At 51.4% G+C, this 27,049-nt stretch overlaps 1 protein-coding gene across 1 annotated transcript in view; it reads left to right on the top strand.

Moving 5' to 3' along the window:
- The window catches only part of LOC110506108 (genetic suppressor element 1), a 420,263-nt gene that overhangs the window by 375,479 nt on the left and 17,735 nt on the right, over positions 1-27,049 (top strand). The window contains exons 5-7 of the mRNA XM_036964533.1: positions 24,067-24,233; positions 24,461-24,661; positions 26,557-26,736. Coding sequence (XP_036820428.1) covers positions 24,067-24,233; positions 24,461-24,661; positions 26,557-26,736 — 548 coding nt within the window. The remainder of the gene's footprint in view (positions 1-24,066; positions 24,234-24,460; positions 24,662-26,556; positions 26,737-27,049) is intronic.

Here is a 27,049-nt window from a genome sequence, read left to right as displayed (position 1 = left end):
CTCTGCAACCCTTCTCAGCGCTCCTCAGCGCTCCTCAACACTCCTCATGCAGAACTCCACAGCACTCCTCCACACTTCTTAACACTCCTCAACACTCCCAATGCAGCACTCCTCAACACTCCCTATGCAGCACTCCACAGCACTTCTCAACACTCCTCAGCACTCCTCAGCACTCCTTAACACTTCCTATGCAGCACTCCTCAGCACTCCTCAGCAACACTCTCACAACACTACAGATGTTGAATGTCTCCCTGGAGACTGAGGAAGTGGGGAGAGGAGGATGGAGGAGAGAGAGTGAGGGGTGATGGGATTCAGAGATAGGGGGTCAGCTCACCCCTCTGTGTGGGAGCGTCCTATGATCTTGCACCCTCCCACCCGCCCATATGCCCCTTCACCTCAAGCATAGCGCATTAGCCAGAGGGTTAGCCAGAGCACCTATGGGTGGGAGGGGAGGGAGAAGTGATGTCATCCTGTCACAACTCTGTCATCACCTTCCTTGCCTTAGAGGAAAGAGAGAGGGGTGAGCAGAGAGAAAGAGAAAGGGATAGTGATAGGCAGAGATGGGCACAGACCTTCTGCTCCCACACACACTGACACACACACTGACACACACACTGACACACACACTGACACACACACACACTCATATACATTTTCTCCTTCACAGAATCACACTCACCCTGTTTATCTTTGGGGCGAAGTGGTTCCAGCTAGCTCTTGTGATGCACTCTGTTCCAGTGTACCTGTGTGTGTATGTACTGTATACGTGTGTCAGTGTGTGTCTGTGTGTGTGTCTGCAGGGTCATGCTGGGAGAGAGAATGTCGTGTTGGGGGGTTTCTGGTGCCTCTGACAGCTCGAGGCCACCCAGCTGAAGGAGGAGGGCGAGGGGTAGTCTAGTGGGTGAGAGGTAGGCGGGGGTGAGAGGGGTGGTACAGAGGGGGGCTAGCATCAGAGCGTTTCCCCTGTTTACCCTATGCCGGTCCAGCGAACACTTGAAACCCTGCTGTCACAAAGACAAACAATGGGCAGGGTCAAGCACACACTCTCTGTCTCTGTCTCTCTCTCTCTCTCTCTCTCTCTCTCTCTCTCTCTCTCTCTCTCCCTCTCTGTCTCTGTATCTCTCTCTCTCTCTCTCTCTCTCTCTCTCCCTCTCTGTCTCTGTATCTCTTTCTCTCTCTCTCTCTCTGTCTCTCTCTCTGTCTCTCTCTCTGTATCTCTCTCTGTATCTCTCTCTCTCTCTCTCTGTCTCTCTCTCTGTCTCTCTCTCTGTATATCTCTCTGTATCTCTCTCTGTATCTCTCTCTCTCTCTCTGTCTCTCTCTCTGTATCTCTCTCTGTATCTCTCTCTGTATCTCTCTCGCTCTCTGTATCTCTCTCTGTATCTCTCTCTGTATCTCTCTCTCTCTCTCTCTCTCTCTGTCTCTCTCTTTGTATCTCTCTCTGTCTCTGTATCTCTCTCCCTGTCTCTCTGTCTCTGTCTCTCTCTCTCTCTCTCTCTCAACCCATATTTATTTATTTTCCCATTTGTAGTTGAACTATTTGCACATCGTTACAACACTGTATACAGTGCCTTGCGAAAGTATTCGGCCCCCTTGAACTTTGCAACCTTTTGCCACATTTCAGGCTTCAAACATAAAGATATAAAACTGTATTTTTTTTGTGAAGAATCAACAAGTGGGACACAATCATGAAGTGGAACGACATTTATTGGATATTTCAAACTTTTTTAACAAATCAAAAACTGAAAAATTGGGCGTGCAAAATTATTCAGCCCCTTTACTTTCAGTGCAGCAAACTCTCTCCAGAAGTTCAGTGAGGATCTCTGAATGATCCAATGTTGACCTAAATGACTAATGATGATAAATACAATCCACCTGTGTGTAATCAAGTCTCCGTATAAATGCACCTGCACTGTGATAGTCTCAGAGGTCCGTTAAAAGCGCAGAGAGCATCATGAAGAACAAGGAACACACCAGGCAGGTCCGAGATACTGTTGTGAAGAAGTTTAAAGCCTGATTTGGATACAAAAAGATTTCCCAAGCTTTAAACATCCCAAGGAGCACTGTGCAAGCGATAATATTGAAATGGAAGGAGTATCAGACCACTGCAAATCTACCAAGACCTGGCCGTCCCTCTAAACTTTCAGCTCATACAAGGAGAAGACTGATCAGAGATGCAGCCAAGAGGCCCATGATCTCTCTGGATGAACTGCAGAGATCTACAGCTGAGGTGGGAGACTCTGTCCATAGGACAACAATCAGTCGTATATTGCACAAATCTGGCCTTTATGGAAGAGTGGCAAGAAGAAAGCCATTTCTTAAAGATATCCCTAAAAAGTGTTGTTTAAAGTTTGCCACAAGCCACCTGGGAGACACACCAAACATGTGGAAGAAGGTGCTCTGGTCAGATGAAACCAAAATGTAACTTTTTGGCAACAATGCAAAACGTTATGTTTGGCGTAAAAGCAACACAGCTGAACACACCATCCCCACTGTCAAACATGGTGGTGGCAGCATCATGGTTTGGGCCTGCTTTCACAGTCACATAGCTTTCTGTTACCCTGGATGTCCACTCCTCTGTGGTGTAGTGAACAGTCACAGTCACGTAGCTTTCTGTTACCCTGGAGGTCCACTCCTCTGTGGTGTAGTGAACAGTCACAGTCACGTAGGTTTCTGTTACCCTGGAGGTCCACTCCTCTGTGGTGTAGTGAACAGTCACAGTCACATAGCTTTCTGTTACCCTGAAGGTCCTCTCCTCTGTGGTGTAGTGAACAGTCACAGTCACATAGCTTTCTGTTACCCTAGAGGTCCACTCCTCTGTGGTGTAGTGAGCGGTCACAGTCACGTAGCTTTCTGTTACCCTAGAGGTCCACTCCTCTGTGGTGTAGTGAGCAGTCACAGTCACGTAGCTTTCTGTTACCCTAGAGGTCCACTCCTCTGTGGTGTAGTGAGCAGTCACAGTCACGTAGCTTTCTGTTACCCTGGAGGACCACCAGTCTGTGGTATAGTGAACAGTCACAGTCACGTAGGTTTCTGTTACCCTGGAGGTCCACTCCTCTGTGGTGTAGTGAACAGTCACAGTCACGTAGCTTTCTGTTACCCTGGAGGACCACCAGTCTGTGGTATAGTGAACAGTCACAGTCACGTAGGTTTCTGTTACCCTGGAGGTCCACTCCTCTGTGGTGTAGTGAGCAGTCACAGTCACGTAGGTTTCTGTTACCCTGGAGGTCCACTCCTCTTTGGTGTAGTGAGCAGTCACAGTCACGTAGCTTTCTGTTACCCTGGAGGTCCACTCCTCTGTGGTGTAGTGAGCAGTCACAGTCACGAAGCGTTCTGTTACCCTGGAGGTCCACTCCTCTGTGGTGTAGTGAGCAGTCACAGTCACGTAGAGTTCTGTTACCCTGGAGGTCCACTCCTCTGTGGTATAGTGAGCAGTCACAGTCACGTAGCTTTCTGTTACCCTGGAGGTCCACTCCTCTGTGGTGTAGTGAGCAGTCACAGTCACGTAGGTTTCTGTTACCCTGGAGGACCACCAGTCTGTGGTGTAGTGAGCAGTCACAGTCACGTAGCGTTCTGTTACCCTGTAGGTCCTCTCCTCTGTGGTGTAGTGAACAATCAGTCACGTAGCTTTCTGTTACCCTGGAGGACCACCAGTCTGTGGTGTAGTGAGCAGTCACAGTCACGTAGGTTTCTGTTACCCTGGAGGTCCACTCCTCTGTGGTGTAGTGAACAGTCACAGTCACGTAGGTTTCTGTCACCCTGGAGGTCCACTCCTCTGTGGTGTAGTGAGCAGTCACAGTCACATAGGTTTCTGTTACCCTGGAGGTCCACTCCTCTGTGGTGTAGTGAGCAGTCACAGTCACGTAGCTTTCTGTTACCCTGGAGGACCACCAGTCTGTGGTGTAGTGAACAGTCACAGTCACGTAGGTTTCTTTTACCCTGGAGGTCCTCTCCTCTGTGGTGTAGTGAGCAGTCACAGTCACGTAGCTTTCTGTTACCCTGGAGGTCCACTCCTCTGTGGTGTAGTGAGCAGTCACAGTCACGTAGCTTTCTGTTACCCTGGAGGTCCACTCCTCTGTGGTGTAGTGAGCAGTCACAGTCACGTAGGTTTCTGTTACCCTGGAGGTCCACTCCTCTGTGGTGTAGTGAACAGTCACAGTCACGTAGCTTTCTGTTACCCTGGAGGTCCTCTCCTCTGTGGTGTAGTGAGCAGTCACAGTTACGTAGGTTTCTGTTACCCTGGAGGTCCACTCCTCTGTGGTGTAGTGAACAGTCACAGTCACGTAGCTTTCTGTTACCCTGGAGGTCCTCTCGTCTGTGGTGAAGTGAACAGTCACAGTCACATAGGTTTCTGTTACCCTGGAGGTCCACTCCTCTGTGGTGTAGTGAACAGTCACGTAGCTTTCTGTTACCCTGGAGGTCCACTCCTCTGTGGTGTAGTGAACAGTCACAGTCACGTAGCTTTCTGTTACCCTGGAGGTCCTCTCCTCTGTGGTGTAGTGAGCAGTCACAGTCACGTAGGTTTCTGTTACCCTGGAGGTCCACTCCTCTGTGGTGTAGTGAGCAGTCACAGTCACGTAGCTTTCTGTTACCCTGGAGGTCCTCTCCTCTGTGGTGTAGTGAGCAGTCACAGTCACGTAGCGTTCTGTTACCCTGGAGGTCCACTCTTCTGTGGTGTAGTGAGCAGTCACAGTCACGTAGGTTTCTGTTACCCTGGAGGACCACCAGTCTGTGGTGTAGTGAACAGTCACAGTCACGTAGCTTTCTGTTACCCTGGAGGTCCTCTCCTCTGTGGTGTAGTGAGCAGTCACAGTCACGTAGGTTTCTGTTACCCTGGAGGACCACCAGTCTGTGGTGTAGTGAACAGTCACAGTCACGTAGCTTTCTGTTACCCTGGAGGTCCAGTCCTCTGTGGTGTAGTGAACAGTCACAGTCACATAGATTTCTGTTACCCTGGAGGTCCTCTCCTCTGTGGTATAGTGAACAGTCACAGTCACGTAGGTTTCTGTTACCCTGGAGGTCCACTCCTCTGTTGTGTAGTGAACAGTCACAGTCACATAGGTTTCTGTTACCCTGTAGGACCACCAGTCTGTGGTATAGTGAACAGTCACAGTCACGTAGGTTTCTGTTACCCTGGAGGTCCACTCCTCTGTGGTGTAGTGAACAGTCACAGTCACGTAGGTTTCTGTTACCCTGGAGGTCCACTCCTCTTTGGTGTAGTGAGCAGTCACAGTCACGTAGCTTTCTGTTACCCTGGAGGTCCACTCCTCTGTGGTGTAGTGAGCAGTCACAGTCACGTAGCGTTCTCTTACCCTGGAGGTCCACTCCTCTGTGGTGTAGTGAGCAGTCACAGTCACGTAGCTTTCTGTTACCCTGGAGGTCCACTCCTCTGTGGTGTAGTGAGCAGTCACAGTCACGTAGCGTTCTGTTACCCTGGAGGTCCACTCCTCTGTGGTGTAGTGAGCAGTCACAGTCACGTAGAGTTCTGTTACCCTGGAGGTCCACTCCTCTGTGGTATAGTGAGCAGTCACAGTCACGTAGCTTTCTGTTACCCTGGAGGTCCACTCCTCTGTGGTGTAGTGAGCAGTCACAGTCACGTAGGTTTCTGTTACCCTGGAGGACCACCAGTCTGTGGTGTAGTGAGCAGTCACAGTCACGTAGCGTTCTGTTACCCTGTAGGTCCTCTCCTCTGTGGTGTAGTGAACAATCAGTCACGTAGCTTTCTGTTACCCTGGAGGACCACCAGTCTGTGGTGTAGTGAGCAGTCACAGTCACGTAGGTTTCTGTTACCCTGGAGGTCCACTCCTCTGTGGTGTAGTGAACAGTCACAGTCACATAGCTTTCTGTCACCCTGGAGGTCCACTCCTCTGTGGTGTAGTGAGCAGTCACAGTCACGTAGGTTTCTGTTACCCTGGAGGTCCACTCCTCTGTGGTGTAGTGAGCAGTCACAGTCACGTAGCTTTCTGTTACCCTGGAGGACCACCAGTCTGTGGTGTAGTGAACAGTCACAGTCACGTAGGTTTCTGTTACCCTGGAGGTCCTCTCCTCTGTGGTGTAGTGAGCAGTCACAGTCACGTAGCTTTCTGTTACCCTGGAGGTCCACTCCTCTGTGGTGTAGTGAGCAGTCACAGTCACGTAGCTTTCTGTTACCCTGGAGGTCCACTCCTCTGTGGTGTAGTGAGCAGTCACAGTCACGTAGGTTTCTGTTACCCTGGAGGTCCACTCCTCTGTGGTGTAGTGAGCAGTCACAGTCACGTAGGTTTCTGTTACCCTGGAGGTCCACTCCTCTTTGGTGTAGTGAACAGTCACAGTCACGTAGCTTTCTGTTACCCTGGAGGTCCACTCCTCTGTGGTGTAGTGAGCAGTCACAGTCACGTAGGTTTCTGTTACCCTGGAGGTCCACTCCTCTGTGGTGTAGTGAACAGTCACAGTCACGTAGCTTTCTGTTACCCTGGAGGTCCTCTCCTCTGTGGTGTAGTGAGCAGTCACAGTTACGTAGGTTTCTGTTACCCTGGAGGTCCACTCCTCTGTGGTGTAGTGAACAGTCACAGTCACGTAGCTTTCTGTTACCCTGGAGGTCCTCTCGTCTGTGGTGAAGTGAACAGTCACAGTCACATAGGTTTCTGTTACCCTGGAGGTCCACTCCTCTGTGGTGTAGTGAACAGTCACGTAGCTTTCTGTTACCCTGGAGGTCCACTCCTCTGTGGTGTAGTGAACAGTCACAGTCACGTAGCTTTCTGTTACCCTGGAGGTCCTCTCCTCTGTGGTGTAGTGAGCAGTCACAGTCACGTAGGTTTCTGTTACCCTGGAGGTCCACTCCTCTGTGGTGTAGTGAGCAGTCACAGTCACGTAGCTTTCTGTTACCCTGGAGGTCCTCTCCTCTGTGGTGTAGTGAGCAGTCACAGTCACGTAGCGTTCTGTTACCCTGGAGGTCCACTCTTCTGTGGTGTAGTGAGCAGTCACAGTCACGTAGGTTTCTGTTACCCTGGAGGACCACCAGTCTGTGGTGTAGTGAACAGTCACAGTCACGTAGCTTTCTGTTACCCTGGAGGTCCTCTCCTCTGTGGTGTAGTGAGCAGTCACAGTCACGTAGGTTTCTGTTACCCTGGAGGACCACCAGTCTGTGGTGTAGTGAACAGTCACAGTCACGTAGCTTTCTGTTACCCTGGAGGTCCAGTCCTCTGTGGTGTAGTGAACAGTCACAGTCACATAGATTTCTGTTACCCTGGAGGTCCTCTCCTCTGTGGTATAGTGAACAGTCACAGTCACGTAGGTTTCTGTTACCCTGGAGGTCCACTCCTCTGTTGTGTAGTGAACAGTCACAGTCACATAGGTTTCTGTTACCCTGTAGGACCACCAGTCTGTGGTATAGTGAACAGTCACAGTCACGTAGGTTTCTGTTACCCTGGAGGTCCACTCCTCTGTGGTGTAGTGAACAGTCACAGTCACGTAGGTTTCTGTTACCCTGGAGGTCCACTCCTCTTTGGTGTAGTGAGCAGTCACAGTCACGTAGCTTTCTGTTACCCTGGAGGTCCACTCCTCTGTGGTGTAGTGAGCAGTCACAGTCACGTAGCGTTCTCTTACCCTGGAGGTCCACTCCTCTGTGGTGTAGTGAGCAGTCACAGTCACGTAGCTTTCTGTTACCCTGGAGGTCCACTCCTCTGTGGTGTAGTGAGCAGTCACAGTCACGTAGCGTTCTGTTACCCTGGAGGTCCACTCCTCTGTGGTGTAGTGAGCAGTCACAGTCACGTAGAGTTCTGTTACCCTGGAGGTCCACTCCTCTGTGGTATAGTGAGCAGTCACAGTCACGTAGCTTTCTGTTACCCTGGAGGTCCACTCCTCTGTGGTGTAGTGAGCAGTCACAGTCACGTAGGTTTCTGTTACCCTGGAGGACCACCAGTCTGTGGTGTAGTGAGCAGTCACAGTCACGTAGCGTTCTGTTACCCTGTAGGTCCTCTCCTCTGTGGTGTAGTGAACAATCAGTCACGTAGCTTTCTGTTACCCTGGAGGACCACCAGTCTGTGGTGTAGTGAGCAGTCACAGTCACGTAGGTTTCTGTTACCCTGGAGGTCCACTCCTCTGTGGTGTAGTGAACAGTCACAGTCACGTAGCTTTCTGTTACCCTGGAGGTCCTCTCCTCTGTGGTGTAGTGAGCAGTCACAGTTACGTAGGTTTCTGTTACCCTGGAGGTCCACTCCTCTGTGGTGTAGTGAACAGTCACAGTCACGTAGCTTTCTGTTACCCTGGAGGTCCTCTCGTCTGTGGTGAAGTGAACAGTCACAGTCACATAGGTTTCTGTTACCCTGGAGGTCCACTCCTCTGTGGTGTAGTGAACAGTCACGTAGCTTTCTGTTACCCTGGAGGTCCACTCCTCTTTGGTGTAGTGAACAGTCACAGTCACGTAGCTTTCTGTTACCCTGGAGGTCCTCTCCTCTGTGGTGTAGTGAGCAGTCACAGTCACGTAGGTTTCTGTTACCCTGGAGGTCCACTCCTCTGTGGTGTAGTGAACAGTCACAGTCACGTAGCTTTCTGTTACCCTGGAGGTCCTCTCGTCTGTGGTGAAGTGAACAGTCACAGTCACATAGGTTTCTGTTACCCTGGAGGTCCACTCCTCTGTGGTGTAGTGAACAGTCACGTAGCTTTCTGTTACCCTGGAGGTCCACTCCTCTGTGGTGTAGTGAACAGTCACAGTCACGTAGCTTTCTGTTACCCTGGAGGTCCACTCCTCTGTGGTGTAGTAAACAGTCACAGTCACGTAGCTTTCTGTTACCCTGGATGTCCACTCCTCTGTGGTGTAGTGAACAGTCACAGTCACGTAGGTTTCTGTTACCCTGGAGGTCCTCTCCTCTGTGGTGTAGTGAGCAGTCACAGTCACGTAGCGTTCTGTTACCCTGGAGGTCCACGCCTCTGTGGTGTAGTGAGCAGTCACAGTCACGTAGGTTTCTGTTACCCTGGAGGTCCACGCCTCTGTGGTATAGTGAACAGTCACAGTCACGTAGGTTTCTGTTACCCTGGAGGTCCACTCCTCTGTGGTATGGTGAGCAGTCACAGTCACGTAGCTTTCTGTTACCCTGGAGGTCCACTCCTCTGTGGTGTAGTGAGCAGTCACAGTCACGTAGGTTTCTGTTACCCTGGAGGACCACCAGTCTGTGGTGTAGTGAGCAGTCACAGTCACGTAGGTTTCTGTTACCCTGGAGGTCCACTCCTCTGTGGTGTAGTGAACAGTCACAGTCACGTAGGTTTCTGTTACCCTGGAGGTCCACTCCTCTGTGGTGTAGTGAGCAGTCACAGTCACGTAGGTTTCTGTTACCCTGGAGGTCCACTCCTCTGTGGTGTAGTGAGCAGTCACAGTCACGTAGCTTTCTGTTACCCTGGAGGACCACCAGTCTGTGGTGTAGTGAACAGTCACAGTCACGTAGGTTTCTGTTACCCTGGAGGTCCTCTCCTCTGTGGTGTAGTGAGCAGTCACAGTCACGTAGCTTTCTGTTACCCTGGAGGTCCACTCCTCTGTGGTGTAGTGAGCAGTCACAGTCACGTAGCTTTCTTTTACCCTGGAGGTCCACTCCTCTGTGGTGTAGTGAGCAGTCACAGTCACGTAGGTTTCTGTTACCCTGGAGGTCCACTCCTCTTTGGTGTAGTGAGCAGTCACAGTCACGTAGCTTTCTGTTACCCTGGATGTCCACTCCTCTGTGGTGTAGTGAACAGTCACAGTCACGTAGGTTTCTGTTACCCTGGAGGTCCTCTCCTCTGTGGTGTAGTGAGCAGTCACAGTCACGTAGCGTTCTGTTACCCTGGAGGTCCACGCCTCTGTGGTGTAGTGAGCAGTCACAGTCACGTAGGTTTCTGTTACCCTGGAGGTCCACGCCTCTGTGGTATAGTGAACAGTCACAGTCACGTAGGTTTCTGTTACCCTGGAGGTCCACTCCTCTGTGGTGTAGTGAGCAGTCACAGTCACGTAGCGTTCTGTTACCCTGGAGGTCCACTCCTCTGTGGTGTAGTGAGCAGTCACAGTCACGTAGCTTTCTGTTACCCTGGAGGTCCACTCCTCTGTGGTGTAGTGAGCAGTCACAGTCACGTAGCGTTCTGTTACCCTGGAGGTCCACTCCTCTGTGGTGTAGTGAGCAGTCACAGTCACGTAGAGTTCTGTTACCCTGGAGGTCCACTCCTCTGTGGTATAGTGAGCAGTCACAGTCACGTAGCTTTCTGTTACCCTGGAGGTCCACTCCTCTGTGGTGTAGTGAGCAGTCACAGTCACGTAGGTTTCTGTTACCCTGGAGGACCACCAGTCTGTGGTGTAGTGAGCAGTCACAGTCACGTAGCGTTCTGTTACCCTGTAGGTCCTCTCCTCTGTGGTGTAGTGAACAATCAGTCACATAGCTTTCTGTTACCCTGGAGGACCACCAGTCTGTGGTGTAGTGAGCAGTCACAGTCACGTAGGTTTCTGTTACCCTGGAGGTCCACTCCTCTGTGGTGTAGTGAACAGTCACAGTCACGTAGGTTTCTGTTACCCTGGAGGTCCACTCCTCTGTGGTGTAGTGAGCAGTCACAGTCACGTAGGTTTCTGTTACCCTGGAGGTCCACTCCTCTGTGGTGTAGTGAGCAGTCACAGTCACGTAGCTTTCTGTTACCCTGGAGGACCACCAGTCTGTGGTGTAGTGAACAGTCACAGTCACGTAGGTTTCTGTTACCCTGGAGGTCCTCTCCTCTGTGGTGTAGTGAGCAGTCACAGTCACGTAGCTTTCTGTTACCCTGGAGGTCCACTCCTCTGTGGTGTAGTGAGCAGTCACAGTCACGTAGCTTTCTGTTACCCTGGAGGTCCACTCCTCTGTGGTGTAGTGGGCAGTCACAGTCACGTAGGTTTCTGTTACCCTGGAGGTCCACTCCTCTGTGGTGTAGTGAGCAGTCACAGTCACATAGGTTTCTGTTACCCTGGAGGTCCACTCCTCTTTGGTGTAGTGAACAGTCACAGTCACGTAGCTTTCTGTTACCCTGGAGGTCCTCTCCTCTGTGGTGTAGTGAGCAGTCACAGTCACGTAGGTTTCTGTTACCCTGGAGGTCCACTCCTCTGTGGTGTAGTGAACAGTCACAGTCACGTAGCTTTCTGTTACCCTGGAGGTCCTCTCGTCTGTGGTGAAGTGAACAGTCACAGTCACATAGGTTTCTGTTACCCTGAAGGTCCACTCCTCTGTGGTGTAGTGAACAGTCACGTAGCTTTCTGTTACCCTGGAGGTCCACTCCTCTGTGGTGTAGTGAACAGTCACAGTCACGTAGCTTTCTGTTACCCTGGAGGTCCACTCCTCTGTGGTGTAGTAAACAGTCACAGTCACGTAGCTTTCTGTTACCCTGGATGTCCACTCCTCTGTGGTGTAGTGAACAGTCACAGTCACGTAGGTTTCTGTTACCCTGGAGGTCCTCTCCTCTGTGGTGTAGTGAGCAGTCACAGTCACGTAGCGTTCTGTTACCCTGGAGGTCCACGCCTCTGTGGTGTAGTGAGCAGTCACAGTCACGTAGGTTTCTGTTACCCTGGAGGTCCACTCCTCTGTGGTGTAGTGAACAGTCACAGACACGTAGCTTTCTGTTACCCTGGAGGTCCTCTCCTCTGTGGTGTAGTGAGCAGTCACAGTCACGTAGGTTTCTGTTACCCTGTAGGACCACCAGTCTGTGGTGTAGTGAACAGTCACAGTCACGTAGCTTTCTGTTACCCTGGAGGTCCACTCCTCTGTGGTGTAGTGAACAGTCACAGTCACGTAGCTTTCTGTTACCCTGGAGGTCCTCTCCTCTGTGGTATAGTGAGCAGTCAGTCACGTAGCGTTCTGTTACCCTGGATGTCCACTCCTCTGTGGTGTAGTGAGCAGTCACAGTCACGTAGGTTTCTGTTACCCTGGAGGTCCACTCCTCTGTGGTGTAGTGAGCAGTCACAGTCACGTAGCGTTCTGTTACCCTGGAGGTCCACTCCTCTTTGGTGTAGTGAACAGTCACAGTCACGTAGCTTTCTGTTACCCTGGAGGTCCTCTCCTCTGTGGTGTAGTGAGCAGTCACAGTCACGTAGGTTTCTGTTACCCTGGAGGTCCTCTCCTCTGTGGTGTAGTGAACAGTCACAGTCACATAGGTTTCTGTTACCCTGGAGGTCCTCTCCTCTGTGGTGTAGTGAACAGTCACAGTCACGTAGGTTTCTGTTACCCTGGAGATCCACTCCTCTGTGGTGTAGTGAGCAGTCACAGTCACGTAGGTTTCCATTGCCCTGGAGGACCACCAGTCTGTGGTGTAGTGAGCAGTCACAGTCACGTAGGTTTCCATTGCCCTGGAGGACCACCAGTCTGTGGTGTAGTGAGCAGTCACAGTCACGTAGGTTTCCATTGCCCCGGAGGACCACCAGTCTGTGGTGTAGTGAGCAGTCACAGTCACGTAGGTTTCCGTTACCCTGGAGGACCACCAGTCTGTGGTGTAGTGAACAGTCACAGTCACGTAGGTTTCCATTGCCCTGGAGGACCACCAGTCTGTGGTGTAGTGAACAGTCACGTAGGTTTCCATTGCCCTGGAGAACCACCAGTCTGTGTTGTAGTGAGCAGTCACAGTCACGTAGGTTTCCATTGCCCTGGAGGACCACCAGTCTGTGGTGTAGTGAGCAGTCACAGCCACGTAGGTTTCCATTGCCCTGGAGTACCACCAGTCTGTGGTGTAGTGAGCAGTCACAGTCACGTAGGTTTCCATTGCCCTGGAGGACCACCAGTCTGTGGTGTAGTGAACAGTCAGTCACGTAGGTTTCCATTGCCCTGGAGTACCACCAGTCTGTGGTGTAGTGAGCAGTCACAGTCACGTAGGTTTCCATTGCCCTGGAGGACCACCAGTCTGTGGTGTAGTGAACAGTCAGTCACGTAGGTTTCCATTGCCCTGGAGGACCACCAGTCTGTGGTGTAGTGAGCAGTCAGTCACGTAGGTTTCCATTGCCCTGGAGTACCACCAGTCTGTGGTGTAGTGAGCAGTCACAGTCACGTAGGTTTCCATTGCCCTGGAGGACCACCAGTCTGTGGTGTAGTGAACAGTCACAGTCACGTAGGTTTCCATTGCCCTGGAGGGCCACCAGTCTGTGGTGTAGTGAACAGTCACAGTCACGTAGGTTTTCATTGCCCTGGAGGACCACCAGTCTGTGGTGTAGTGAACAGTCACAGTCACGTAGGTTTCCATTGCCCTGGGGGACCACCAGTCTGTGGTGTAGTGAACAGTCAGTCACGTAGGTTTCCATTGCCCTGGAGGACCACCAGTCTGTGGTGTAGTGAACAGTCACAGTCACGTAGGTTTCCATTGCCCTGGGGGACCACCAGTCTGTGGTGTAGTGAACAGTCAGTCACGTAGGTTTCCATTTCCCTGGAGGACCACCAGTCTGTGGTGTAGTGAACAGTCACAGTCATGTAGGTTTCCATTGCCCTGGGGGACCACCAGTCTGTGGTGTAGTGAACAGTCCGTCACGTAGGTTTCCATTGCCCTGGAGGACCACCAGTCTGTGGTGTAGTGAGCAGTCACAGTCACGTAGGTTTCCATTGCCCTGGAGGGCCACCAGTCTGTGGTGTAGTGAGCAGTCACAGTCACGTAGGTTTCCATTGCCCTGGAGGACCACCAGTCTGTGGTGTAGTGAACAGTCAGTCACGTAGGTTTCCATTGCCCTGGAGGGCCACCAGTCTGTGGTGTAGTGAACAGTCAGTCACGTAGGTTTCCATTGCCCTGGAGGACCACCAGTCTGTGGTGTAGTGAACAGTCACAGTCACGTAGGTTTCCATTGCCCTGGAGGACCACCAGTCTGTGGTGTAGTGAGCAGTCACAGTCACGTAGGTTTCCATTGCCCCGGAGGACCACCAGTCTGTGGTGTAGTGAACAGTCACAGTCACGTAGGTTTCCATTGCCCTGGAGGGCCACCAGTCTGTGGTGTAGTGAACAGTCAGTCACGTAGGTTTCCATTGCCCTGGAGGACCACCAGTCTGTGGTGTAGTGAACAGTCACAGTCACGTAGGTTTCCATTGCCCTGGAGGACCACCAGTCTGTGGTGTAGTGAGCAGTCACAGTCACGTAGGTTTCCATTGCCCTGGAGGACCACCAGTCTGTGGTGTAGTGAGCAGTCACAGTCACGTAGGTTTCCATTGCCCCGGAGGACCACCAGTCTGTGGTGTAGTGAGCAGTCACAGTCACGTAGGTTTCCGTTACCCTGGAGGACCACCAGTCTGTGGTGTAGTGAACAGTCACAGTCACGTAGGTTTCCATTGCCCTGGAGGACCACCAGTCTGTGGTGTAGTGAACAGTCACGTAGGTTTCCATTGCCCTGGAGAACCACCAGTCTGTGTTGTAGTGAGCAGTCACAGTCACGTAGGTTTCCATTGCCCTGGAGGACCACCAGTCTGTGGTGTAGTGAGCAGTCACAGCCACGTAGGTTTCCATTGCCCTGGAGTACCACCAGTCTGTGGTGTAGTGAGCAGTCACAGTCACGTAGGTTTCCATTGCCCTGGAGGACCACCAGTCTGTGGTGTAGTGAACAGTCAGTCACGTAGGTTTCCATTGCCCTGGAGTACCACCAGTCTGTGGTGTAGTGAGCAGTCACAGTCACGTAGGTTTCCATTGCCCTGGAGGACCACCAGTCTGTGGTGTAGTGAACAGTCAGTCACGTAGGTTTCCATTGCCCTGGAGGACCACCAGTCTGTGGTGTAGTGAGCAGTCAGTCACGTAGGTTTCCATTGCCCTGGAGTACCACCAGTCTGTGGTGTAGTGAGCAGTCACAGTCACGTAGGTTTCCATTGCCCTGGAGGACCACCAGTCTGTGGTGTAGTGAACAGTCACAGTCACGTAGGTTTCCATTGCCCTGGAGGGCCACCAGTCTGTGGTGTAGTGAACAGTCACAGTCACGTAGGTTTTCATTGCCCTGGAGGACCACCAGTCTGTGGTGTAGTGAACAGTCACAGTCACGTAGGTTTCCATTGCCCTGGGGGACCACCAGTCTGTGGTGTAGTGAACAGTCAGTCACGTAGGTTTCCATTGCCCTGGAGGACCACCAGTCTGTGGTGTAGTGAACAGTCACAGTCACGTAGGTTTCCATTGCCCTGGGGGACCACCAGTCTGTGGTGTAGTGAACAGTCAGTCACGTAGGTTTCCATTTCCCTGGAGGACCACCAGTCTGTGGTGTAGTGAACAGTCACAGTCATGTAGGTTTCCATTGCCCTGGGGGACCACCAGTCTGTGGTGTAGTGAACAGTCCGTCACGTAGGTTTCCATTGCCCTGGAGGACCACCAGTCTGTGGTGTAGTGAGCAGTCACAGTCACGTAGGTTTCCATTGCCCTGGAGGGCCACCAGTCTGTGGTGTAGTGAGCAGTCACAGTCACGTAGGTTTCCATTGCCCTGGAGGACCACCAGTCTGTGGTGTAGTGAACAGTCAGTCACGTAGGTTTCCATTGCCCTGGAGGGCCACCAGTCTGTGGTGTAGTGAACAGTCAGTCACGTAGGTTTCCATTGCCCTGGAGGACCACCAGTCTGTGGTGTAGTGAACAGTCACAGTCACGTAGGTTTCCATTGCCCTGGAGGACCACCAGTCTGTGGTGTAGTGAGCAGTCACAGTCACGTAGGTTTCCATTGCCCCGGAGGACCACCAGTCTGTGGTGTAGTGAACAGTCACAGTCACGTAGGTTTCCATTGCCCTGGAGGGCCACCAGTCTGTGGTGTAGTGAACAGTCAGTCACGTAGGTTTCCATTGCCCTGGAGGACCACCAGTCTGTGGTGTAGTGAACAGTCACAGTCACGTAGGTTTCCATTGCCCTGGAGGACCACCAGTCTGTGGTGTAGTGAGCAGTCACAGTCACGTAGGTTTCACGTGAACAGTACACACAACTGCTTTTTTTAAATCATCCAATCAACCTTCAGGCTTCAGAGTAAAACACAGCATCTGTCTTGTCTTTATCTTGTCACTGCAACTCTGCATCGAGATTTAGGGAATTATGACTTTAAAAAGTAACCGCGGCAGTAAAACTGTATTTCACACTATGATGGTTAAACTTTGCAATTGATACGCGGTTGACATGCGTGCGAGAGGAGGGTAAGGGGAGGCGAGAGGAGGGTGAGAGGGGAGGCGAGAGGAGGGTGAGAGGAGGGTGAGGGGAGGCGAGAGGAGGGTGAGAGGGGAGGCGAGAGGAGGGTGAGAGGGGAGGCGAGGGAGGGTGAGAGGGGAGGCGAGAGGAGGGTGAGAGGGGAGGCGAGAGGCGGGTGAGAGGGGGGGTGAGAGGAGAGGTGAGAGGAGGGTGAGAGGGGAGGCGAGAGGAGGGAGAGGGTGAGAGGAGGGTGAGAGGAGGGTGAGAGGAGAGGGTGAGAGGGGAGGCGACGAGAGGTTGAGGCGCGTTGGTATTTTCCTTCAATGACTGCCGGAGTTTGTTCCCGCTGCTGCCTGTAATTGCTTTTTAATTGGCAATTTAGATTCATGGCTCCATCAGAGAGGCGTAAATGAGCGCCCTCCCATACGCGGGGTCTCCCACCCCTCACCAGGGGGCCGCCAGGGCCCAGGCTTACACAGAGGGGGCAGCCTGGGTGTGAGGGTGTGTGTGATGCACTGTGTCTGTGTGGCTAAATCAAAGTATCCATATCAGATTGTTTTTGTTGCACAGTGAGTCTGAGAAATAAGGGCACATTTTGGGGGTGAAGCCTCCAGCAGGGCTAAAGGTCAGGGAAAGATGGTGTGTGTGGGGGGGGCTGTCATCCTGTCAGCCCAGCACACAAACAGCAAGAGCAGAGTCCTCCATCATCATTAGAGAGGCCCCTTAGTGACACACATACACACAGCCCAGTAGCAGCAGGCACCATGCAGTGAGTCTTTTGTCTCTCAGCCTGTGTATGTCAGGCAGTCTCTATTCATCTCTGTTCTGCCTCCTGTCTGCCAGTAAAGTCAACCCAACAGCTCATCAATAGTCTGTGTGTTGTACTGGCTGATTGCTTCTGTTCTGCTGTAGGATGGTTTAGCAGGCTCTGATAACTGGTGTTGTCTCTCATATAGAGAGTAGGAGAGAGAGGAGAGGGGGGTGGCGGAGGTCGACAGAGAGAGAGAGAGGAGTAGAGAGAGGTCTGTGGCTCAGAGGGTGTCAGTGCTCTGTGCTCTAACCCTGCTCTTGTGGACTCCTGTGGACTCTGCAGCCCGGTTTTTGAGGAGGAGGATTGGGGGGGTGAATGTTATCCTCCACTCAGACAAAAGACACAGGATGCACAGTCAACCATCCTCTCAACACATCCTCAGGTTGTTTACACACTCACACACTCACACAGGTTGTAGACAGGCGCTACAGGAGCTTCTTTTATTTTTGCTTTGGCCCAAGAGGCATCTGCTAGCCTCTGAGACTCGACCAAGTCTGTGCGTGTGTGTGTGGGTATATTCGTGAGTGCGTATGTGTGTGTGTGTAAACAACCTGAGGAGGAGAGAGCACCCAATCAATAGCAATAGTGTAACTTGGCCACCAGAGGGCATGTTATATTCTATTTCATATATTGTTTATTTCTTTGTTTTAGATACAGTATAACAGCCATTGTACTATAATATAGAGGAATCATTTAGACTCTTTTGACTCATCACATACTCTGCTGCTACTGCTGTTACCTGTTACCTAGTCACTTTACCCCTACCTATATGTACAGTTAAAGTCAGAAGTTTACATACACTCCAACAATTGTTTACAGACAGATTATTTCACTTATAATTCACTGCATCACAATTCCAGTGGGTCAGAAGTTTACATACACTACGTTGACTGTGCCTTTAAACAGCTTGGAACAGAATGTCATGGCTTTAGAAGCTTCTGATAGGCTAATTGACATCATTTGAGTCAATTGGAAGTGTACCTGTGGATGTATTTCAAGGCCTACCTTCAAACTCGGTGTCTCTTTGCTTGACATCATGGGAAAATCAAAAGAAATCAGCCAAGACCTCAGAAAAAAATTATAGATCTCCACAAGTCTGGTTCATCCTTGGGAGCAATTTCCAAACGCCTGAAGGTACCACGTTCATCTGTACAAACAATAGTATAAACACCATGGGACCACGCAGCCGTCATACCGCTCAGGAAGGAGACGCGTTCTGTCTCCTAGAGATGAACGTACTTTGGTGCGAAAAGTGCAAATCAATCCCAGAACAACAGCAAAGGACTTTGTGAAGATGCTGGAGGAAACAGGTACAAAAGTATCTATATCCACAGTAAAACGAGTTCTATGTTGACATAACCTGAAAGGCCGCTCAGCAAGGAAGCCACTGCTCCAAAACCGCCATAAAAAAGACGGACTACGGTTTGCGACTGCACATGGGGACAAAGATGGTACTTTTTGGAGAAATGTCCTCTGGTTTGATGAAACAAAAATAGAACTGTTTGGCCATAATGACCATTGTTATGTTTGGAGGAAAAAGGGGGAGGCTTGCAAACCGAAGAACACCATCCCAACCGTGAAGAAAGGGGGTGGCAGCATCATGTTGTGGGGGTGCTTTGCTGCAGGAGGGACTGGTGCACTTCACAAAATAGATGGCATCATGAGGTAGGAAAATTATGTGGATATATTGTATGTAAACGTCTGACCCACTGGAATTGTGATGTAGTGAATTATATGTGAAATAATCTGTCTGTAAACAATTGTTGGGAAAATTACTTGTGTCATGCACAAAGTAGATGTCCTAACCGACTTGCCAAAACTATAAGAAATTCGTGGAGTTGTTGAAAAACAAGTTTTAATGACTCCAACCTAAGTGTACGTAAACTTCTGACTTTAACTGTGAATCAAATAATCATTTTGAAAGGACACATTTTAAAATACCATTTTCAGCATGGCTGCCTGTTATCAACACTATTCAGGCTCATATTAAAACTATGAAAAGACATTCTTCCCAACACTCTGTGGGGTCATGATTGAATCCAGATGCATCAGAACAGCCGGATTAGAGGCAGAGAAAACACACAAATCCTCTTTTCCTGGTGGCTCTCTAACAGATGTTGTTTGGTACCATTTCACTGTGGTGACTAGCGAGGAGACAGACAGACAGGCAGGCACTGCCACACCAACCTCTCTTCTTGATTTACAGGGATATTAGGGGCTAGGCGTGGCTAGCTCTGTTCTCTCTGTGCTAATACGTAATATGGCGCTCAGTGGGAGAAGGGGGAGATGGGCTCTGTGTGTGTGCGCGTGTGTGTGGGTGCGCGTGCGTGCGTGTGGATGTGTGTGTGGGTGCGTGTGTGTGTGTGCGCGTGTGTGTGCGTGGGTGAGATGGGCTAAATGTCAGCAGCCCTGTCACAAATAACAGTAGAGTGCCTGCTAATAGGCAGGTCTGTACTGTCTCCAGACAGCCACCGTTTACCGCTCCATGGACAGAGATGGAGGAAGAGAGGGAGGGAGGAGGAGGCAGAGGAAGAGAGAGAGGGAGGAGGAGGCAGAGGGATGGAGGAGGAGGCAGAGGAAGAGAGAGGGTTGGAGGAGGACGGAGGGAGGAGGAGGCAGAGGAAGAGAGAGGGTTGAAGAAGGAGGGTGGAGGATGGAGGGAGGAGGAGGCAGAGTAAGAGAGAGGGTTGAAGGAGGGAGGAGGAGGCAGAGTAAGAGAGAGGGTTGAAGGAGGGTGGAGGAGGATGCAGAGGAAGAGAGAGGGTTGAAGGAGGGTGGAGGAGGAGGCAGAGGAAGAGAGAGTGTTGAAGAAGGTGGAGGAGGAGGCAGAGGAAGAGAGAGTGTTGAAGAAGGTGGAGGAGGATGGAGGGAGGGAGGAGGAGGCAGAGGAAGAGAGAGTGTTGAAGAAGGTGGAGGAGGATGGAGGGAGGGAGGAGGAGGCAGAGGAAGAGAGAGGGTTGAAGAAGGTGGAGGAGGATGGAGGGAGGGAGGAGGAGGCAGAGGAAGAGAGAGGGTTGAAGAAGGAGGGTGGAGGAGGATGGAGGGAGGAGGAGGCAGAGGAAGAGAGAGGGTTGAAGGAGGATGGAAGATGAGAGGGAGTGAGGAGGAGGCAGAGGAAGAGAGAGGGTTGAAGAAGGATGGAAGATGAGAGGGAGTGAGGAGGAGGCAGAGGAAGAGAGAGGGTTGAAGAAGGAGGGTGGAGGAGGATGGAGGGAGGAGGAGGCAGAGGAAGAGAGAGGGTTGAAGGAGGATGGAAGATGAGAGGGAGTGAGGAGGAGGCAGAGGAAGAGAGAGGGTTGAAGAAGGAGGGTGGAGGAGGATGGAGGGAGGAGGAGGCAGAGGAAGAGAGAGGGTTGAAGAAGGAGGGTGGAGGAGGATGGAGGGAGGGAGGAGGAGGCAGAGGAAGAGAGAGGGTTGAAGAAGGAGGGTGGAGGAGGATGGAGGGAGGAGGAGGCAGAGGAAGAGAGAGGGTTGAAGGAGGATGGAAGATGAGAGGGAGTGAGGAGGAGGCAGAGGAAGAGAGAGGGTTGAAGAAGGAGGGTGGAGGAGGATGGAGGGAGGAGGAGGCAGAGGAAGAGAGAGGGTTGAAGGAGGATGGAAGATGAGAGGGAGTGAGGAGGAGGCAGAGGAAGAGAGAGGGTTGAAGAAGGAGGGTGGAGGAGGATGGAGGGAGGAGGAGGCAGAGGAAGAGAGAGGGTTGAAGAAGGAGGGTGGAGGAGGATGGAGGGAGGAGGAGGCAGAGGAAGAGAGAGGGTTGAAGAAGGATGGAAGAAGAGAGGGAGGGAGGAGGAGGCAGAGGAAGAGAGTGTTGAAGAAGGAGGGTGGAGGAGGATGGAAGATGAGAGGGAGTGAGGAGAAGGCAGAGGAAGAGAGAGGGTTGAAGAAGGAGGGTGGAGGAGGATGGAGGGAGGAGGAGGCAGAGGAAGGAAGAGGGTTGAAGAATGAGGGTGGAGGAGGATGGAGGAAGAGAGGGAGGGGTCTTACGTTTTCCTGGCCTCTCTGATTTTGAGTTCTTTTGACATATCTGAACCACTTTTCCAGTTGGCTGCTCATCGGGGAGGGAGAGCCCACCTCTGACGCTAACACAGCCATTAGGGCAGGAGGGGGGACTAGGGAAACGGGATTTGGCGTGGGGGTTTGGGGACAGGGACAGGGACAGGGGCCACTCTGCCTGGCTGCTCAGTGAAGCATGTTTAACAACGAGGGGCAAACATTAGAGACATTTAATATGAACTGTTAGTGTGTTAGTGTCACCCCGGGTCATTGGCTGAGGGGGTGGGGGTAATGGTTTGAAGGGGTGAGCATAATGGGACAGGTGGTAGGGGTAAATGGAACTAAATGGGTTGTGTTTTCTCAGTGACAGTGGAAAGAGACACACACACACACACACTCACACACATACTGTACACACACACACACAAACATACTATACATACACACAGTGATGTAGAAAAGCCTACCTCTATTCCCAGGGATCCTTGGGGTTAATTTAGCAGGACAGCTTCCTCCCTCCTTCCCCTGCCTTTGTAAGTGTTTTAATGGCAACAGTACCCTAGCTCTTACCTCTCCTATTATCTATCTGGTGTGTGGGGAGAGGAGGGTCCAGATGAGAGGGAATAACCACTCTCATCCCTGGACATTCTCTACCATCATCCTCTACCCACTTCCTTCTCTCTCTTCCGTTTCTCTCCAAGAGCCCTCACATGGTGCTTTTCTCCCATCCCTCTCTCCATACCCTGGACTAAATGCTGCTTATCTCCCTCTCTCCATACCCTGGACTAAATGCTGCTCTTCTCCCTCTCTCCATACCATGGACTAAATGCTGCTCTTCTCCCTCTCTCCATACCATGGACTAAATGCTGCTCTTCTCCCTCTCTCCATACCCTGGACTAAATGCTGCTTTTCTCCCTCTCCATACCCTGGACTAAATGCTGCTCTTCTCCCTCTCTCCATACCCTGGACTAAATGCTGCTCTTCTCCCTCTCCATACCCTGGACTAAATGCTGCTCTTCTCCCTCTCTCCATACCCTGGACTAAATGCTGCTCTTCTCCCTCTCCATACCCTGGACTAAATGCTGCTCTTCTCCCTCTCCATACCCTGGACTAAATGCTGCTCTTCTCCCTCTCTCCATACCTTGGACTAAATGCTGCTCTTCTCCCTCTCCATACCCTGGACTAAATGCTGCTCTTCTCCCTCTCTCCATACCCTGGACTAAATGCTGCTCTTCTCCCTCTCCATACCCTGGACTAAATGCTGCTCTTCTCCCTCTCCATACCCTGGACTAAATGCTGCTCTTCTCCCTCTCTCCATACCTTGGACTAAATGCTGCTCTTCTCCCTCTCCATACCCTGGACTAAATGTTGCTCTTCTACCCCCCCCCCCTCTCCATACCCTGGACTAAATGCTGCTCTTCTCCCTCTCCATACCCTGGACTAAACGTTGCTCTTCTCCCTCCCCCTCTCTCCATACCCTGGACAAAATTCTGCTATTCTCCCTCTCCATACCCTGGACTAAATGGTGCTCTTCTCCCCCTCCCTCTCTCCATACCCTGGACTAAATGCTGCTCTTCTCCCTCTCCATACCCTGGACTAAATGGTGCTCTTCTCCCCCTCCCTCTCTCCATACCCTGGACTAAATGTTGCTCTTCTCCCTCCCACTCTCTCCATACCCTGGACTAAATGCTGCTTTTCTCCCTCTCCATACCCTGGACTAAATGGTGCTCTTCTCCCCCTCCCTCTCTCCATACCCTGGACTAAATGTTGCTCTTCTCCCTCCCACTCTCTCCATACCCTGGACTAAATGCTGCTTTTCTCCCTCTCCATACCCTGGACTAAATGGTGCTCTTCTCCCCCTCCCTCTCTCCATACCCTGGACTAAATGTTGCTCTTCTCCCTCTCCATACCCTGGACTAAATGGTGCTCTTCTCCCTCTCCATACCCTGGACTAAATGCTGCTCTTCTCCCTCTCCATACCCTGGACTAAATGCTGCTCTTCTCCCTCTCTCCATACCCTGGAATAAATGCTGCTCTTCTCCCTCTCCATACCCTGGACAAAATGTTGCTCTTCTCCCTCCCCCTCTCTCCATACCCTGGACAAAATGTTGCTCTTCTCCCTCCCCCTCTCTCCATACCCTGGACTAAATGCTGCTCTTCTCCCTCTCCATACCCTGGACAAAATGTTGCTCTTCTCCCTCCTCCTCTCTCCATACCCTGGACAAAATGTTGCTCTTCTCCCTCCCCCTCTCTCCATACCCTGGACTAAATGTTGCTCTTCTCCCTCCCCCTCTCTCCATACCCTGGACTAAATGTTGCTCTTCTCCCTCCCCTCTCTCCATACCCTGGACAAAATGTTGCTCTTCTCCCTCCCCCTCTCTCCATAGCCTGGACTAAATGCTGTAAGTGGACATGTAGGCAGAGACAAACCAAAGTTTTACTGCCTTCTCCCCTTTTTTCTCTGTAGGTTGCCTTTGTTGGGCTGAAACAGGGTGTGTGTGTGTGTGTGTGTGTGTGTGTGTGTGTGTGTGTGTGTGTGTGTGTGTGTGAGAGAAACACAGAGGGCATTTGTATGTGAGAGAGAAACACAGAGGGTATTTGTATGTGAGAGAGAGAGAGAATGCTGTGGACTGGCTGTTTTCACCGCCAGTTGATGTTCTAGCATGGCTCATCTCCAGACACACACACACTCCTGCTCTGTTGTCAGGATCACAGTCAGTGTGCTGGGTAGAGGAGGCTCAGACTACTGCTTCAGTGTCTTTACCACACCTACGTACATCATATGTCCTGAACAAGACTGTTTCCATCTGTGAAGTAAGAGAACAGTAGCAGCAGTAGAGGATGTGATGCAGTGTAAAGGAGCTTGTGTCTGCTTGGTGCTGAGGAATGTCTGTGACTGTTGATTTTCCTCCATTTCACGGTGTCCTCTTCAGAGAGCAGATGACTAGCCTTGCTTAGAATGACGAGAGCTCTCCATTTCTGTGTGTGAGAATATGGGGGGGGGGGGGGGGGGTTCCCGGAAGAGAGAAGGGAAGGAGGCAGCAGGAGATGGAGAGAGGGGCCTATTCTTCCCTCCTCTCATCCCCAGGATGTGGTCCATGTGTGTGGACAACCGTGTCGGTCACAGGCCCCCGGGAACAATTACTAAGACTGTGCTTCTCCCTCTCTCCCTCCCCTCTCGCTTTCTCTCTTTCTCTCAGGCTGACTCGGGCCCTCGTGGGGTCAGTAGGGAGCGTCTGGGCGCAGAGGCGCCCCACCAGCAGGAGAAAGGTGGCCCCTCAGTCCCTGCTCACCTCATAGGAAACCCCTATGCCTTTGGCCTGAGCCCCGGTGCTGTCATGCAGGACGCACGCTTCCAGCCCCTCAAGTCAGTAACACTGCCTGTACAGTACAGCCCTGACAGTACACTCTGTCCTACCCTGTCTTTTATAAGGTGTATTTATAATGATCAAATACAATTAACTAAGTAAATCCCCTCGCTTCCTATTTCCCTCCCTCCTTCTCTTCCTCCTCTCCCTACCCCTCATCTTCCGTCATTATTCCTATATACTTCCTTCCCTCTCTCCCTCTCCTCCCTCCCTCTCCTCTCACTAGTCTGCCCAGGCAGCTGCCCCATGGAGTGCCCCCTGGTGGTGTACCAGAGGAGTACCTGCGGGGCTTCCGCCCCTACGCCACGGCCGAGGACCTCCGCATGCCTTCTGGACTGCCCCTGGGCCTGGACCCCGCCACCGCCGCCGCAGCCGCCGCGTACTACCATCCCTCCTACCTACCACATCCCTCCTTCGCCCCCTACAGGTGAGTCAGGACAACACTCGTCGATCAGCAACAAAGCTGATCGACAAAGCATCAGAACCTTTGAATTGCCTCTAGTCTTTGGTACTCTTTCAGTTTCCAGTGCTTGCTAACACTCAAGGCTAGGGAGAAAAACATGCTAGCTAGTGTTTCATGTTGTTGTCAGTGGCTACTACCTCCAGGGATGCTGAAGACAGCCCCAGTTAGCCTCTAGTCCTATTTTCTGTGGACAGACAGTTTGATGACAAGGCTTAGAATTGATGGAGACGGGTAGTGCTTAGTTAGGATTCGATCTTGTCGTTTGCGGGCGTGTGTGTGTGTGTGTGTGGGGGGGGGGGGTGATGTGCTGTTTGCTGTAGGCTGTGGGACAGGGTGCATGACCGTGCTATGTCAGCAGCACAGCAGGATGAAAGGAGGGCAGAAGCCATCACACACAGCCCAGTAATGGAGTTAATGAGGAGATGAGCCACGCAGAGACAGACAGACACAGACATCAGACTGACAACACACACACACACACACATTTGCTCACTCTTTCTCTCTCTCATCCACAAACACACACACACACACACACTCCTTTTCTCTCATTCTTTCTCTCCCTCTCTCTCTCTCTCTCTCTCGCTCTCGCTCGCTCTCTCTGAAACACACACATCCAAAGAGAGTGAAGTGTGGCTGCTGTCAGCAGTGTGCTGTGTGGGGTTGTTTGAGGTTATTTGACAGGTTGGCTGACCCTCTAATGCCCCCTCCCATGGAGAGACAGCTCAGGTTAATGATGTAAACACTAGTTAACTGGGACACTCACTGTTATATTCTCTCTCACTCTCTCTCCCTTTCAATTCCCTCCTCTCCATCGCTCTGTCTCTCTCTCTCCCTCTCTATCTTTCCTTTCAACTCCCTCCCCTCCATCGCTCTGTCTCTCTCTCTCTCCCTCTCTATCTTTTCTTTCAACTCCCTCCTCTCCATTGCTCTGTCTCTCTCCCTCTCTATCTTTCCTTTCAACTCCCTCCTCTCCATTGCTCTCTCTCTCTCTATCTTTCCTTTCAATTCCCTCCTCTCCATCGCTCTGTCTCTCTCTCTCCCTCTCTATCTTTCCTTTCAACTCCCTCCTCTCCATTGCTCTCTCTCTCTCTATCTTTCCTTTCAACTCCCTCCTCTCCATTGCTCTCTCTCTCTCTATCTTTCCTTTCAACTCCCTCCTCTCCATTGCTCTGTCTCTCTCTCTATCTTTCCTTTCAACTCCCTCCTCTCCATTGCTCTCTCTCTCTATCTTTCCTTTCAACTCCCTCCTCTCCATTGCTCTCTCTCTCTATCTTTCCTTTCAACTCCCTCCTCTCCATTGCTCTGTCTCTCTCTCTATCTTTCCTTTCAACTCCCTCCTCTCCATTGCTCTCTCTCTCTATCTTTCCTTTCAACTCCCTCCTCTCCATTGCTCTCTCTCTCTCTATCTTTCCTTTCAATTCCCTCCTCTCCATCGCTCTGTCTCTCTCTCTCCCTCTCTATCTTTCCTTTCAACTCCCTCCTCTCCATTGCTCTCTCTCTCTCTATCTTTCCTTTCAACTCCCTCCTCTCCATTGCTCTCTCTCTCTCTATCTTTCCTTTCAACTCCCTCCTCTCCATTGCTCTGTCTCTCTCTCTATCTTTCCTTTCAACTCCCTCCTCTCCATTGCTCTCTCTCTCTATCTTTCCTTTCAACTCCCTCCTCTCCATCGCTCTGTCTCTCTCCCTCTCTATCTTTCCTTTCAATTCCCTCCTCTCCATCGCTCTGTCTCTCTCTCTCCCTCTCTATCTTTCCTTTCAACTCCCTCCTCTCCATCGCTCTGTCTCTCTCCCTCTCTATCTTTCCTTTCAACTCCCTCCTCTCCCCCCCCCCCACCCCCCCCCCCCTCTCTCTCTCTCAGGATGGATGATCCATTCTGTCTATCAGCTCTGAGGTCACCGTTCTACCATCTCCAAGGAGGGGGAGGCCTGCCCCCCCTGCACCCCTCTGCTGTCCACATGCACCTGCAGGGGGTCCGCTACCCTGGGGACCTCACACACGCCTCACTGTCCGCTCTGCAGTCTGAGAGACTGTCTGAAAGGTACTGTCCTCTTCTACACTCTCATACATACACACACATACATACACAAATAGTGTACACACACACACCTAAGGGGAAATTGTTTGTTTGATTTTTTTAATAAGTGTTGTAATGGTCACCTATAATAATGCTCTGTCTTTCTTCTCTCTCTTTACATCTAATTCCTTCTCTCTTCCCTAATGTCTCTCTCTCCTTCTCTCTTCCCTAATGTCTCTCTCTCCTTCTCTCTTCCCTAATGTCTCTCTCTCCTTCTCTCTTCCCTAATGTCTCTCTCTCCTTCTCTCTTCCCTAATGTCTCTCTCCTTCTCTCTTC

The sequence above is a fragment of the Oncorhynchus mykiss genome, chromosome 26, assembly GCF_013265735.2.
Source record: "Oncorhynchus mykiss isolate Arlee chromosome 26, USDA_OmykA_1.1, whole genome shotgun sequence".
NCBI classification, from domain to species: domain Eukaryota; kingdom Metazoa; phylum Chordata; class Actinopteri; order Salmoniformes; family Salmonidae; genus Oncorhynchus; species Oncorhynchus mykiss.
This window is presented reverse-complemented; position numbering and strand designations above follow the sequence as displayed.